Below are 14,831 nucleotides of genomic sequence, written 5' to 3'. Positions count from 1 at the left end.
TTATGTGAGTGCTTGGAGATAAGAGAAGACATCAGTACTCACAACATTATGTGAGTGCTTGAAGATAACAAAGAAGAAATCAGTACTTACATACAACACTATGTGAGTGCTTGGAGGTAATATAAAACAACAGTACAGTGGAACCTTGGTACTCGAACAGCTCCCTACTTGAACAATTCAGAATTCAAACGCTTTGTTTGGTAAAAAAAATCACTCGGTAGTTGACCATTTGCTTAGCACTTGACTAAACAAACATGACCTGCCGGAACTTCGCTGTAAACTATTTCGTGTTTCTTCACATTTTTTGGTGTTTTTTATATTATTTCTATAAATAAATCACCATGGAGCCTAAGAAGATTAGTGATAACAGCCGACCAAAGAGAAAGTTGGTTGGGAAAAATTTGTTTGGTACTTGAACAGATCTACACCTGAACAGCCTTCTGGTACAAATTAAGTTCAAATACCAAGGTTCCACTGTACTTACACACAACACTGAGTGAAGGCTACAAGGTAAGACTAGAAGGCAACAGTACTTACATGCATTTGACTCTCTCCTTGGTGGTGTGCACATGGGCCAGGTGCTGGTCCAGGTATGCCTTGGCCTTGAAGAGTGCACCACACTGTGGACACATGTGTTCTCTGTCCTCCTGGTGAACTGTCTTGATATGTTTATCACGAGTGTATTCATGCTTGAATGCATTTCCTGCCATATTGAAAATGATTATCAATGAACAAAAAATCTTCATAATCTAGCCAGTCATCCAATACAAAAGTAATAAATTCAAATAAATAAACTGTATGTATCATACACAGAATATAATAAATATCAAAAAATGTATAAATTAAATACATGTGCAATGTTTAGACTTTTATTAAGATACACTTTACTCACCAGAAACTTTATCATTTCAAGAGAGTAAAGAAAATATGGATGAATATAACAGAGAAGGACAAGTGTAATGTAGACTGTGCATGGAATACATTCTCACCTGTCACCCAAGTATTAGTTACCCAGGATCAGTTTAGTTACAACTTTTAAAAAGTTAAAGTTCCAGGTGTTCTTTAAAACTGTATTGCTTAAATTAATTTCTACTGATTCAAGACAGTGATCTCTAAGTACATTCTTTTCTTTGTAGATGAGTCTGACTTTGCCTATTCCTATGTATCACACTTGCAGAATCACCACAAAGATGGTCATTCAACTGATGTTGATAATCTTCCAGTACTGTCAAAAATCAATAATAATTGAGGATTTAATACACAAGCAACTGTACACCTACCTGACCAAGCACAATATATTCACTCCAGGTCCAGACCTCTTGTCAATAAACATCATAGTTAACCCTTTGAAGGTCCAGAGGCCAAATCTCAGAGTGACAGCCAAGGTCCAAGAATTTAAAAAAAAAAAAAAAAATTCTTACAGAATTAAAGACAATATTTTTCTATAGGTAATAAAACAAACAAAAAAAAAATCCAATCAGTACTTTCCAAGATACAGAAGTGTGAAGTTGACCTTCAATGAATGGGTGGCGGCAACATCAGCAACTTCCATGAAGCCTCATTTTTTATTTATTTTTTTGTTACTTTTTTCTTTTCATTTCTAATTTTTTTCCAGTAACATTTGTGGCCTGTGAGACCAATATAATGCATAATGTATATATGTACACACGTTGTATTCATCTCAATAACTGCACTAATATTTTCATCATTTCATTGTTTACAAAACTTGTTTACAACAAAAAACATGCAAAAATGATGTACAGTATATTAGTAATGTTCTATTATATATTTACATATGTACAGTCACTGGACATGTTCCTAGAACTGCTGCAGTCTGTGAAAGTCTTTGAAACAAGGTGTCATGCACAGCAGTGTCTTACTTATCTGTGGACCAGTATGATTTTATATTATGCTTATAAACATGAGGCATAAGCATTATTGTTGCAAAAAATAAATACATCTCAGCCACAGTTATCTCCTTCCACCGGTGTAGTCTTGACTGTGGTCATATCACTGTTTTTGCCATGGTGTAATCAAAATACTTGTTACTTTCCCTTACAATATTTTCCATCGAGGGCTGGTCAAAGAATAGTTCAAAGAACTGCAGTTCACCTGCAGTGTTTCCAAGGGAACAAGATGGCTGGAATCCACTTTGAGTGTCATCAAACTGATGGGGAGTGGGAACAAAATTTGGATTTTGCTGCCAATCCCAGATGCAGTTTGTGGTGGATACTAGATATCATAAGCTGGTTGTGGTTGTAGTTGTGGTTGTGCAGGTTGTGGTGTGGGGCTGAATGATGATGCACTTTGTCCTGGACCTGCTGAGTCAGCGGCTTGGGTCCCAGCCTGGGCTGGTGCCGCATGCCCGTGGCACCACCACCACCTGACACATGTGGTCCATCCATCCCAATTGTAGCCACATCAATGTTACTTTCACTGTCTATTCCAGGTGTAGGGCCACGGGATGTACTCTGTCCCCTTGGAATTGCATGTGGTACATTACCCGAGCGCATGTGGATTTGCAAGTATGTTTATTCAGGTATATACAAATACAGTTTCATATAGCAGCATATGTGTAGAGAACCTAGGATAACCCAAAAAAGTCAGATGTATCACTGGTGAATATGATTCCTCACTGTCGCTACTCGAATGGTCATCCAGAGCAATAAAATCAAAGTCCACATCACTATCATCACTATTACTCAGATCTGACACCTGGCCGCGCGAAAATATTAGTTCCCTCTTGTGACGAAGTGCAACTGAATGTGAGTGAGATGCACTGGCACCAGAGGTGGAAGGTTGAGGGTCATCAGGATTTTCGGCACTATTTTCGATATCTTGAGCATTGCTTTCATTCACAAATTGTTCAAAACCATAAAATTCCTCTTCAGATCCACTTCCATCAGTGTTAGAACTATCATTTGGGAAGAGGAGAATCCCAATTCACCGGGGAGTGAGAGCTTCCTTGCCACGAGGCATGATGAACAAAGCGTACTGAAATGGCATTCCCACAATGCAATGCTGGTGCCCCGATTTTTTATTTACTGTGCACACTGACCACACAGATCTATTCTCTTAGATGTAAGCCTACCAGCCTTCTCATGCTAAATTTGAAGCCTCTAGAATTATGGTGTAGTTCTACAGCTTAGACCCTGGCTTCAAAGCTGCAGAACTATGGGACGGACCCTCAAAGTGTTAATAATGAGCTTAAAAAGGTTCATACATAGATGGTTACCAACAACCTATATTTGAGACACTCTATATTTATCTTTTGATAATAAACCATGTCTACATTTAGATATCAGAATCAATGGTACTCAAATAGCACAATAAGAAGAGGGAAGATTCCTAGGTCTTACAGTAGACAACAAACTTAAATTTAATACCCATATCCAACACATATCAACGAAAGTCTCTAAGATAGTAGGGATACTCTTCTAAATTTACTATTGTGTTCCACAAACCACACTTCTAACACTAATTTTCTCTCATCTATCATAACTCACTTATGGAATCTCTGCCTGGGGATCCACTCTTACTATACACCTCAAATCATTATAACTCAACAGAAGGCAGCTCTCACAATAATCACAAACTCTACAAATAAATAGCACTATGCCTTATTCAAATCCCTTAACCTACTAAATATCAGTGCAACTGATACTGCTGTTCAATCCACATGTTCAAAAGATTACACTGTAATGCTGATGCTGAACTCAAAGAATTCCTAGAAAACTGTAACAGAAAACACTGGAACCACACCAGAAAAAATGCTATACCTCTCTAATATCCCTCATATTTGAACATCTACCAAAATTCTTAACAATTTTAAGGACCAAAGATGTGGAATAACTTACCAGCCAAACTGAAAAATTGCAAAAATCTCACTAAATTCAAAATTAGGCAAAAGCAGGAACTGTGTACCTAGGAACTACAGTCAAATTATTTACCCCATCTCTATTGGTAATTACCCTTTACTGCTTCTTGGTTTCTCCACATGAATACTGTTGCTACAATATACATAGTATATATACTTGGAATAGTTATTCCAACTAGAATCTGAGTTATTGTACTGATTGTCACTTAATGTTGCAAAAAACTGCACAAGAGAACTTATGGTATTTGACTGAAAATATTTTTACCACAGTGGTTATCTCCCACCGAGGCAAGGTGACCTTAAAAGAAAAATGAAGTTTTTCTTTCTTACATTTAGGAGGTTGTACAGGAGAAGGGGTTACTAGCCCCTTGCTCCCGGTATTTTAGTCACCTCTTACAACACACTTGGTTTACAGAGGAAGGATTCTTTTCCACTTCCCCATGGAGAACCATGAAGGATTGGCATTAACAGAGTCAGCACTGCCTGGTGCTCTACCACTTCCCTATCCCCTCTGCCTCCAAAGTACCCAAAGGACAGTATTATATACAATACTGTACTATTAAGCACTCTACATCTCTATAAATGTACTACTGAATACTGTGGATGACTGAGACAAACCAGTCAGCTGATACACTACATGTAAAGGCCTGCAACTTACCACATACGTCGCACAAGTACTTCCTTTCATTAGTGTGAACCACTTGGTGGAGCTTTAGTTCTGAAGGTGTCAAGAAATGTCGAGGACACATCGGACACTTGAATTTCATATCTGCATGAGAAATCTTATCTTAAAAAACTTTATCTATGAAACATAAAAGTGTTCAGAAAAAGTTAAATTATCAGGTTTCATACTGTTGCAATAAATGGAAGCATACATATATGCATAGTTTATTTATGGTAAATACTCAACTAACTGATTCTAATTCAGACTGAAAGATCTAGTGCAGTTAGCATATTTATCATAAATATTTTTAAATGGAAATGGGAAGTACAATGCCTGCACTCTAAAGGAGGGGTTCAGGATATTGGCAGTTTGGAGGGATATGTTGTGTATCTTTATACATATATGCTTCTAAACTGTTGTGTTCTGAGCACCTCTGCAAAAACAGTGATTATGTGTGAGTGAGGTGAAAGTGTTGAATGATGATGAAAGTATTTTCTTTTTGGGGATTTTCTTTCTTTTTGGGTCACCCTGCCTCGGTGGGAGACGGCTGACTTGTTAAAAAAAAAAAAATTAAATACTGCTAGGGAAATATTTATCATCTATTAAAACATAAAAATAAAATGCTATAAGATAATTATTTACATTCTCCCTGTCTTATACAATAAGATAGGTTTTTCTGTATTAAAACAACTGAGCCCTCTTGCAAAAAGAAAAAGTTTCTTATAAATTTCAACACCATAGTGCAGGCATGTGTGAGAGTGTCAGATAGGAGTGAATGGAGACAAATGGTTTCCGGGACTTGATGAGCTGTTGGAGTGTGCAGGGTAATATTTTGTTAAGGGATTCGGGGAAACTGGTCAGCTGGAGTCGAGTCCTGTAGGTGGAATGTACAATGCCTGCACTTTAAAGGCGGGGTTTGGGATATTGCTGTTTGGAGTGACATTTGAACTGTCATACCTGAGCACCTCTGCAAAGACAATGATTATGTGTGGATAATGGTAAAAGTGTTTCTTTTTTTTGGGTCATCCTGCCTCAGTGGGAGACAGCTGACTTGTTGAAAAAATCACTATCATCACCCCTATCTATCACTTTGCGTACCACTAACACCATCATCTGCCATCACCTATGGCCAGTATTACATACTATAACTGCTACCACTATCACCTCCACCTACTAGCCCCATCACCTACCAGGACTATCACTACTTAACACCATCTATCACCATTATCACCACCTTAACTCATCACCAATGACCAGTATTACATCTTGTAGATGCTACCACCACCACTACCACAACCTTCCAGCCCTATCCTCCATCCTCTATCACCATCTAACACTATCTATCACTACCTTCCACCATTGCCTATGGCCAGTATTACGTATTGCAGCTGCTACTACTACCACTACCACCTACCAGCCCCATCCCCCTATCACAACCTAGCAGTACTATCACCAGCTAAGACCACCATCTATGTCGGTTTATGTGCAGCCAGAAGTAATAGCCTGGTTGATCAGACCCTGATCCACCATGAGGCCTGATCTCAGACCGGGCCACAGAGTATACTCCTAGTATACCTAAGATTCCCTTCCCCAGAAGCTTAGTGGTTAACACAGTTTAGACCCTCCCACACAAAATAGGAATCATATACTTCCAGAGAAAATGGGCACAATTTTCTAATCTTCATAGATTACATAAGCTTACTTAAAGATCACCTTAAATTATGGTTTCTGATGCATAATGACCTGTGGCCCTACTGGGCTGAGGTGGATGGCTGTGCATGGTGGGACATGGGAATAGGTGGAAGGCTGTGGGTGGTGGGACAAAGTAAATAATTGTGGGTAGGGGGGACAAGATGGATGGCTGTGGGATGTGTGATGAAGTGCATGGCTGTGGGTCATGGGATGAGGTCAATGCAGTTATTATTTATTGGAGTTCTCAGAAATTCTGTCATTCTTCACTGCTGTGTTTTTCCCAGCATTTTAAAACTGTAATTAACACAACTCTTTTAAGGTCCTTTCTTCCTGCTCGCACACTACATTATAGTATATTAAGACTTTCTCCCATTTCATAAGGGCACTAAGTGGGATACCTTTTCTGTTCTCTGCTTGATTGCATCATTCACTAATTTTTCAATCAACATTCTTTTTAGCATGTTAGAAGCAGGGTCACTCAAAGCATATGCTCTTATTTTCATCTCACTGTCTTGAATTGTATGAATTTTAGATTCTCTAAACACCAAGAGCATGGGCTACCTTCATGACATGAACACCCTCAGCATCACTGGTACCCCTTTCAATGCCATTTTTAATATTCAGAAATGAGTTCAGGGCGAAGAAAATATTTAAAATACGGAGTGATAAACATACAAGAGAATGGTACAAGACACATCCATAAACTGACTGTGTGGGTCAGTGTAAACAGAGAGAAGGAAGGACAGGCGTGAAGCTAGGCCTCCCTAAAATGATGGAGACATCTAAGGTGCAAAGGGGAATTTTTCACATGAAAACCAGCACAGTTTTAAAAAATTCCAGCTTTACAGTGACTTAGCATATGAAAAGACTGCACACTATAATTTTTTTTTGGATATAAACATGAATAACAGTCTATTAAACATGCACTACATAGGCATGGGCTATGAGAAGTCCTACTGTATTTTCCCTCATAAAAGGTTCTCAAGATTTGAACCCTGAAATCTGGCTTCAGGAATATATGCACCAAATTTGGGAGGAAAACTTTGAAGTTGCAGAATAATGATGATAAAAAATGCAGTACTTGATTAATTATGAGAAACGGGATGTATTGTCTAAAGCGGTGTTTGTCAACTTTATGATGATCCCATAACACTGGAACCATTAAGTCCATCAATGGTAAGGCAGGGGTTGCAACTGTTGTGGCCTGCCACAGAGCCAATGACTGACAGACTCATCTTCATGTCCCAAAAACCATCTTGCTGCATTCCTGCCATAGGGCTATCTCCACTGAACAGGTAATATTACAAAAAAGACCTGTCACAATTTTTGCCTAACAAATAACCCAACAACAATGACTCTCTAGCCACTGAAGATTTACCCTACTCATGACTCCAGTGAGGGCTGTGCCCACTGTCTGAGAAATACTGGTCGAAGGAATTTATGCTTTTCAAAAAACATGTACAGTACTGGGACAGTACATTTAAGAGGGTAAATAAGTCAAAATACCAAAGCATTCTGCATGGTCTTAGAATATTAAAACAAGATCTAATTTTTGCAGGAGTCATCTTACAGAAATGAAAAATAACAAAATTAATGTGTGGTTTTTTAACTGCTGAAAATCTACAATTTAGTCCCATAAACTTTGCACCGTGATTAAAAAAACAAATAATTAATCCATTAAATTATTCCATATTCTTACCATACTTCATAATTACCTGCTACACACACTGAAAGGAATGTTGTAAAGAAATAATAATGCACAAGAAAAAAGAAAAAAGAATATATCAAAGAAAAAAAAGGAGTACGAATGGAGAAAAAACATCGAGTAAAGGCAGTGAATTGGAGGAAGTAGCAAAGGAAACTAGAAAAAATTACAAGAGCAAGAAAGTTACTGGGCATATATGAGGTATTTCTGATAGTAAGGACAAACTCAACACATGAAATTTTGTATAAAATCTGTCAAACCACTATTTATATGTGAGAAAATGAAGATCAATTCAAAAGAAAAAATTAGAATGCAGTAATTTCTTTTTAGTACTTTCAGGCATTTTTTTTTTAAATTTAAGAATTTGAGTTCACTCCTGCAATGAAAAACACATTTTAGGTACATTATAACAATACTATAATATAAAGTAATACATACAAGTGTCCTCATGATGGACAGCTTTGTGTTTGCGATAACTCTGCTTCCACTTGAAGGATCGGTTACACTGAAGACAGACAAACTTCGCTGCTTCATGTTTGGTGCTCATGTGTAACTGAAGGTAATATGGTGTTTTGCAGTCCTTCTCACACACTTTACAAACATTGCCACTGCCTGAAAAATAAAACACATTTCATTCATATATTCACATGCATTGCCTAAAATGCTACTTAATGATGCATTCTGCTAAGACAAACTAGATGGTAAAATACACCCTATCATGGAAAGGAAGTACAGGTGCTCCTCGACTTAATGATATTTCAACTTTATGATGGTGCAAAAACAATTACTTTGGAGATGAAACTTAAGATAATTACCCAGCATAAATGTGGCAAGTCTGTAACTTTTTTTTTTTTTTTTTTTTTCAACAAGTCGGCCGTCTCGTTGAAAAAAAAAAAAAAAAAAAAAAAAAAGTTACAGACTTGCCACATTTATGCTGGGTAATTATCTTAAGTTTCATCTCCAAAGTAATTGTTTTTGCACCATCATAAAGTTGAAATATCATTAAGTCGAGGAGCACCTGTACTTCCTTACTTACTTACTTATATTCATTTATTTAATTTTCAATACTGATATTTGGTTAGTTACAGTAATTATTTGTTTATTTATTCACTGACAGCAATTATTTATTTACTTATTTATCACATCATTCATACTCAACTTACAATATTTTCAACTTACAATGAGTTTCTTAGAACATAACCCCATCATAAGTCGAGGAGCACTTTTACTGTAGTTGCTTATTAAAGTATGTTAACCAAGAGTGAGGGTGTGTACACGCAATCAACTATTCAGTTACTGGCTAAGCACAAGTGCTTAGCCTGACTGAGAAATGGGAATATAGTCTGTGTTATGGTAATGCCATAATATCAGTATTTATTAACAAATAAAACTTGCAAACAGATATGATCAGACCCTCAGTTAGAGGTGAGGTCAGGAGCTATGACCTGACTCCTGCAAACACAACCACGTTCACTGGAATTTTCAATGCACATAAATAATCTTCTATATACTACTATACTTCTAATAAATGCACTACATAAACAAAGGTAATTTTTCATAAACATAACACACCTGTACATAATATTTTGCTTTACAGTAACAGGTGGAATATCAGAAAAATTGGAAAGCAACTGACCTCCTTCTTTATGAATAGATTTGTGGACCCTAAGAGATTCCTCATGCCGAAATTCTTTGCCACAAAAGTCACAAGTATATATTTTATTTTGATGAGTCCTGAGGTGACGCCTCATAGTGCGCTGAGTCTTGAAGATTTTCCCACACTGAGGGCATGGTTGATTAATAGGGCAGTGAGTTACACGATGAGCCTCTAGTCCACTCTTCTCTACAAAGCATTTGTTGCAGAAAGTACACTGGAATGTTTAAGAATACAGTTCAGTGATTATCATTAGTAGTAGTAGTAGTAGTAGTGGTAGTAGTAGTAGTAGTAGTAGTAGTAGTAGTAGTAGTAGTAGTAGTAGTAGTAGTAGTAGTGGTAGTAGTAGTGGTAGTAGTGGTAGTAGTGGTAGTAGTGGTAGTAGTGGTAGTAGTGGTAGTAGCGGTAGCGGCGGCGGCGGCGGCGGCGGCGGCGGCGGTGGTGGTGGCGGTGGTGGCAGTGGTGGCGGTGGTGGCGGTGGTGGCGGTGGTGGCGGTGATAGTGGTAGTAGTAGTGGTGGCAGCAGCAGTATCAGCAGAAATAGAAGTACTGTAGTAAAGCTATGAGGGTCATACGGTGATTAGAAAGGGTTGAGTGTGATTTAAAAAGTAGGGCAACATCAATTCTTTGGCTCAAGAGCCTTCTACTAGTATCAAGGCATTTTACCCCTTTAAATGTCACTACAGTAATTTAACTATAAACACTGTATATGGGACAAAATTCTATACTTATGACTATGTCAAGAAAACTCAAATTACAGTATTAACACATGAATACTAATGGTAAGACATGAACACTGATGGTAAGACATGAACACTGATGGTTAGACATGAACACTGATGTTAAGACATGAACACTGATGGTAAGACATAAACACTGATGTTAAGACATGAACACTGATGGTAAGACATAAACACTGATGTTAAGACATGAACACTGATGGTAAGACATAAACACTGATGTTAAGACATGAACACTGATGGTAAGACATAAACACTGATGTTAAGACATGAACACTGATGGTAAGACAAGAACACTGATGGTAAGACATGAACACTGATGGTAAGACAAGAACAATGATGGTAAGACATGAACACTGATGGTAAGACATAAACACTGATGTTAAAACATGAACACTGATGGTAAGACATGAACACTGATGGTAAGACATGAACACTGATGGTAAAACATGAATAACAATGGCAAGACATGAACAATGATGATAAGACATGAACAATGATGGTAAGACATGAACAATGATAGTAAGACATGGGTAAGATGATGTAATTTTTTTTATTTTAGTTGGGGAAGGGCTATACCAATAAAGGCCACACAGCACCTGGGGAATGAAAAGAAATCAGGTTCAATCCAATGGGTAGATAAATCCAGTTCCTTGAATCAAGAACCACCTCACTGGTATCAAGAGAGTTTGATGCAGTACTGTATTGTCATTAATGGTCACATGTTGGTGTCTGTCACTAAATTTGGACTTTATGTATGCAAGAGCATGGCTTCATATTCCACTTCTGGCTTGAAACCAACCTGGCAAGATTTAAGAATATTATGTTTAGTACGAGGTATACACTCCATGACTAATGCAGTACTCTATATTGCTTGGTATACAGTACACTCCATGACTAATACAGTACTGTATAATGTTAGGTATACAGTACACTCCATGACTAATACAGTACTGTATATTGCTAATACACTCTGTGGCTAACTAATATCAAAATGAATAAAAAATAGAAAAATGTAATATGCTAGTACATACATATATTATTTTTTTTCAACAAGTCGGCCGTCTCCCACCGAGGCAGGGTGACCCAAAAAGAAAGAAAATCCCCAAAAAGAAAATACTTTCATCATCATTCAACACTTTCACCTCACTTGACATAATCGCTGTCTTTGCAGAGGCGCTCAGATACGACAGTTTAGAAGTCCCTCCAAACTGTCAATATCCCAAACCCCTCGTTGAAAGTGCGGGCACTGTACTTCCCATTTCCAGGACGCAAGTCCGGCTAACTGGTATATTAATTATGTTTACACTAAAAAGTAAAAATACTCACCATGAATGGTTTGTTACCAATATGGTAATTTAGATGCCTGAGAAAACGACTGCGACGAAGGAATATTTTTCCACAGTAGGTACATCTATTTCCTCTGTAACCATGAGAGCCATCATCTTTCCCTAGCACAGCTTTTGAGTCTCTGAAATTATACATACCAAAATAAATCTGAACTTGAAGTACAGTTACGAGATGTGTATAGTACAGTGGTACCTCGGGATACGAACTTCATTCGTTCCAGAAGGCTGTTCAAGTGCAGATACCAAACAAATTTGTTCCCATAAGGAATAATGTGAATTAGATTAATCCGTTTCAGACCCCCAAAAATACACTTACAAAAGCACTTACATAAATACACTTACATAACTGTTCGAGTTTTGAGCTGTTCATATCCCAAGGTACCACTGTACTACCTGAGTGTAGGTTTGGGTTTTAAGACCAAATTTTTAAGCAAAAAATAGACAGTCCAGTCAACCTATTAAATGAATAATACCTTTAAGAAGTTGAAATCCTTACATACTGAGGCCTACTGCATGCTAAATTTTACTTCTTTGGTGCATCAAGGGCAAAACCAGATATGGTGACCATACATTACGGAAGTATCACTTGCTGTTGGAGTGTGAGCAAGGTAATATTTATAATGGAAGTCAGGAAAATCCATTAACCAGACTTGAATTTTGGAGTTGGCAAGTACAGTGTTGGCACTCTATAGGAAGGGTGAGGATGTTGCAGCTCAGTGTCAGCTGAACTGTGATGTCTGCATACTTCTGGCAAGAAAATGATTTAATGAATAATTTTTTTTTTTTTTTTTTTTTTTGGGGGGGTGGGGTGGAGTAATCCTGTGGGAGACAGCCAGTGTATTCAGAAAATCTCAAATGCCTTACTTGAAATCTGGATCATCAGGATCATCTTCATCCCCTTTATATCTTGCCTCTTCTTGATGTTCTTGCTCTCTCTCTGTTTCCTCATGTCTGGGTTCACATTCAGTCTCTGTCTTCACAGTAACAGACATATGTTCAGTGTGTGCAGATTTCATGTGTTGCTTATATGCTTCATAGCTTGCAAAATCTTTCCTGTTGTGAAAGATAAGCAAAAATGGAATGTACATTAAAAAGCAGCTCATATATTCAATATAGTGGACAATACTATGTGTTATGGAAGTATATTGCCTCAAATTATAAACCTATGGAACTCTATCCACCAAAATTATTGACAATAAGACAGAACCACAGTATAAAATCCCCCTGGAAAACTTTTCAAGCAAACTAAGGTGATTTTTCATAAGCCAAGGCTTTCCTGTACCCTGCCCCACATACACACTCAGAGCCTAAAGCTACTGAAGTCACTGCCAACAATACACACAGTAAACAGTAATATGTATATTTACCATTTTCTCACTTGCTACTCTTTTACCAATATCACATATCACACTGACCTTTATTATAAACACTTCAGGTGCATCCATATACTACATGAATCTATGATTTCCAAACTTAGGTCTTGGTATAATGTAATATATTTTTTGTGCAATACAAGTGCCAGGTAATTTATATTATTACATTTGTAATGAAGAGCTAAACTTGTATGGGTCATACAGAGCTCATGAAATGGGAGGTAATCAGGTTTGATCCAATGGGAAGGCAGCTCATATTCCATGGATTAAAGTCCTTCATCATCATCAATGACTCCAATGAAAATAAGTCACTTTGTGTGACTTTTTGGGGGTTTTCCTAGGTAATTTACACTATGTATGATAATTGTACTTATGTATACCTGTGCCTAAATAAACTTACTAATCAAGGCACCTCCTTTGAAGGGTCCAGTTTGTTAATATATCTGAGTGCTTTGTGTAAAGCCATTTACAATCCACTAAACGAGAAACAGAAATAAACTTGCCATTACCTGCATGCCAAACAGCGAGCCTGCTGATTACAATGAACTGTTGATATGTGAACCTCATACTTGGTCTTGCTTCTTCCTTTCCAGCCACAGATATAACAAGTGAACATGTGTCCTTCTTGCATGTGGCGGTCACGACTCACCTTGGTCCTGTAGCAGTATATCAAAAGGGGTTTTGGGATATTAGCAGTTTGGAGGGATATGTTGTGTATCTTTATACGTATATGCTTCTAAACTGTTGTGTTCTGAGCACCTCTGCAAAAACAGTGATTATGTGTGAATGAGGTGAAAGTGTTGAATGATGATGAAAGTATTTTCTTTTTGGGGATTTTCTTTCTTTTTGGGTCACCCTGCCTCAGTGGGAGACTGCCGACTTGTTAAAAAAAAAAAAAAAATATGCTAAGAATATGAAATACTAATAACATGCAATGTTAAATGATAACAGTAACCTGCCTTGGTAATAAATGGGCAAACTGTTAAAGAAATAACAATAATGTGAATAGAATAAGAGAATATGTCATACATTATTGTCTACAAATATATATAAGTTATTAACAGGTCCCAGTAATGTTTTTAGAAGTACTGGATTGTATGATACTGTACTCCATGAAGCATGGAGTCATACACAGTGCCTCCCTACACTGCTGACACATGAAGTGTGTCCTTCTGCTGTTGGGGTTGCCTTGTGGTGTGAGAATACAAAATACACTTTTTCTGAGAATACTTCCTTTTCTGGGTATACCTGGACCTGAAGCATACCTGGAGAGGGTTTCGGGGGTCAACACCCCCCACAGCCAGGTCTGAGACCAGGCCTCGTGGTAGATCAGGGTCTGATCAACCAGGCTGTTACTGCTGGCCGCACGCAAACTGATGTACAGTGGACCCTCGCCTAACAAACGCATCGCATGACGTTAAATTCACCTAACGATACATTTTAACGCTAACTTTTGCCTCGGCTAACACTAAAAAACTCGCCTAACGATATTTGTTCTCGGGTACCAATTAATATCGTTAGGTGAGGGTCCACTGTACGTCCGCCATATTTGGGTAGATGGTACTGTGTCAGGAAATGACAGTTAGTGAGTATTCGCTCTGGTACTTCCCCCTCTGGTTGTGGTCGAGGGACAGGTCACTGTTGAGGGGCAGGTACAGGTGTGTCATTATACTTTTGTATACTGAGGATGAATTCTGCATATTGAAGTTGTTTCTGGGTATTTATCTGGTCCATATTGAAAGCATTGAGCACTGCAATGTCACAAGGTGGAAAAATA

The 14,831-nt window shown here is 37.8% G+C and overlaps 1 protein-coding gene across 6 annotated transcripts in view; it reads right to left on the bottom strand.

The window, feature by feature from the left end:
* LOC128703594 (uncharacterized) overlaps positions 1-14,831 on the bottom strand; it is a 44,469-nt gene that overhangs the window by 11,703 nt on the left and 17,935 nt on the right. For all 6 annotated transcript variants that reach the window (XR_011394144.1, XR_011394142.1, XR_011394143.1 and 3 more), the window contains 7 exons: positions 13,564-13,710; positions 12,546-12,734; positions 11,662-11,803; positions 9,575-9,809; positions 8,377-8,550; positions 4,536-4,646; positions 538-703 (listed from right to left, as the gene is read on the bottom strand). Coding sequence is in view for 3 of the 6 variants with exons in the window: in XM_053798300.2 (XP_053654275.2) it covers positions 538-703; positions 4,536-4,646; positions 8,377-8,550; positions 9,575-9,809; positions 11,662-11,803; positions 12,546-12,734; positions 13,564-13,710 (1,164 nt within the window). In the remaining 3 variants the exon portion in view is untranslated. The remainder of the gene's footprint in view (positions 1-537; positions 704-4,535; positions 4,647-8,376; positions 8,551-9,574; positions 9,810-11,661; positions 11,804-12,545; positions 12,735-13,563; positions 13,711-14,831) is intronic.

Source organism: Cherax quadricarinatus, chromosome 76, assembly GCF_038502225.1.
Source record: "Cherax quadricarinatus isolate ZL_2023a chromosome 76, ASM3850222v1, whole genome shotgun sequence".
Lineage (NCBI taxonomy): Eukaryota > Metazoa > Arthropoda > Malacostraca > Decapoda > Parastacidae > Cherax > Cherax quadricarinatus.
The sequence above is the reverse complement of the archived record's forward strand: the minus strand, read 5'-3'. Positions and strand labels throughout refer to the sequence as shown.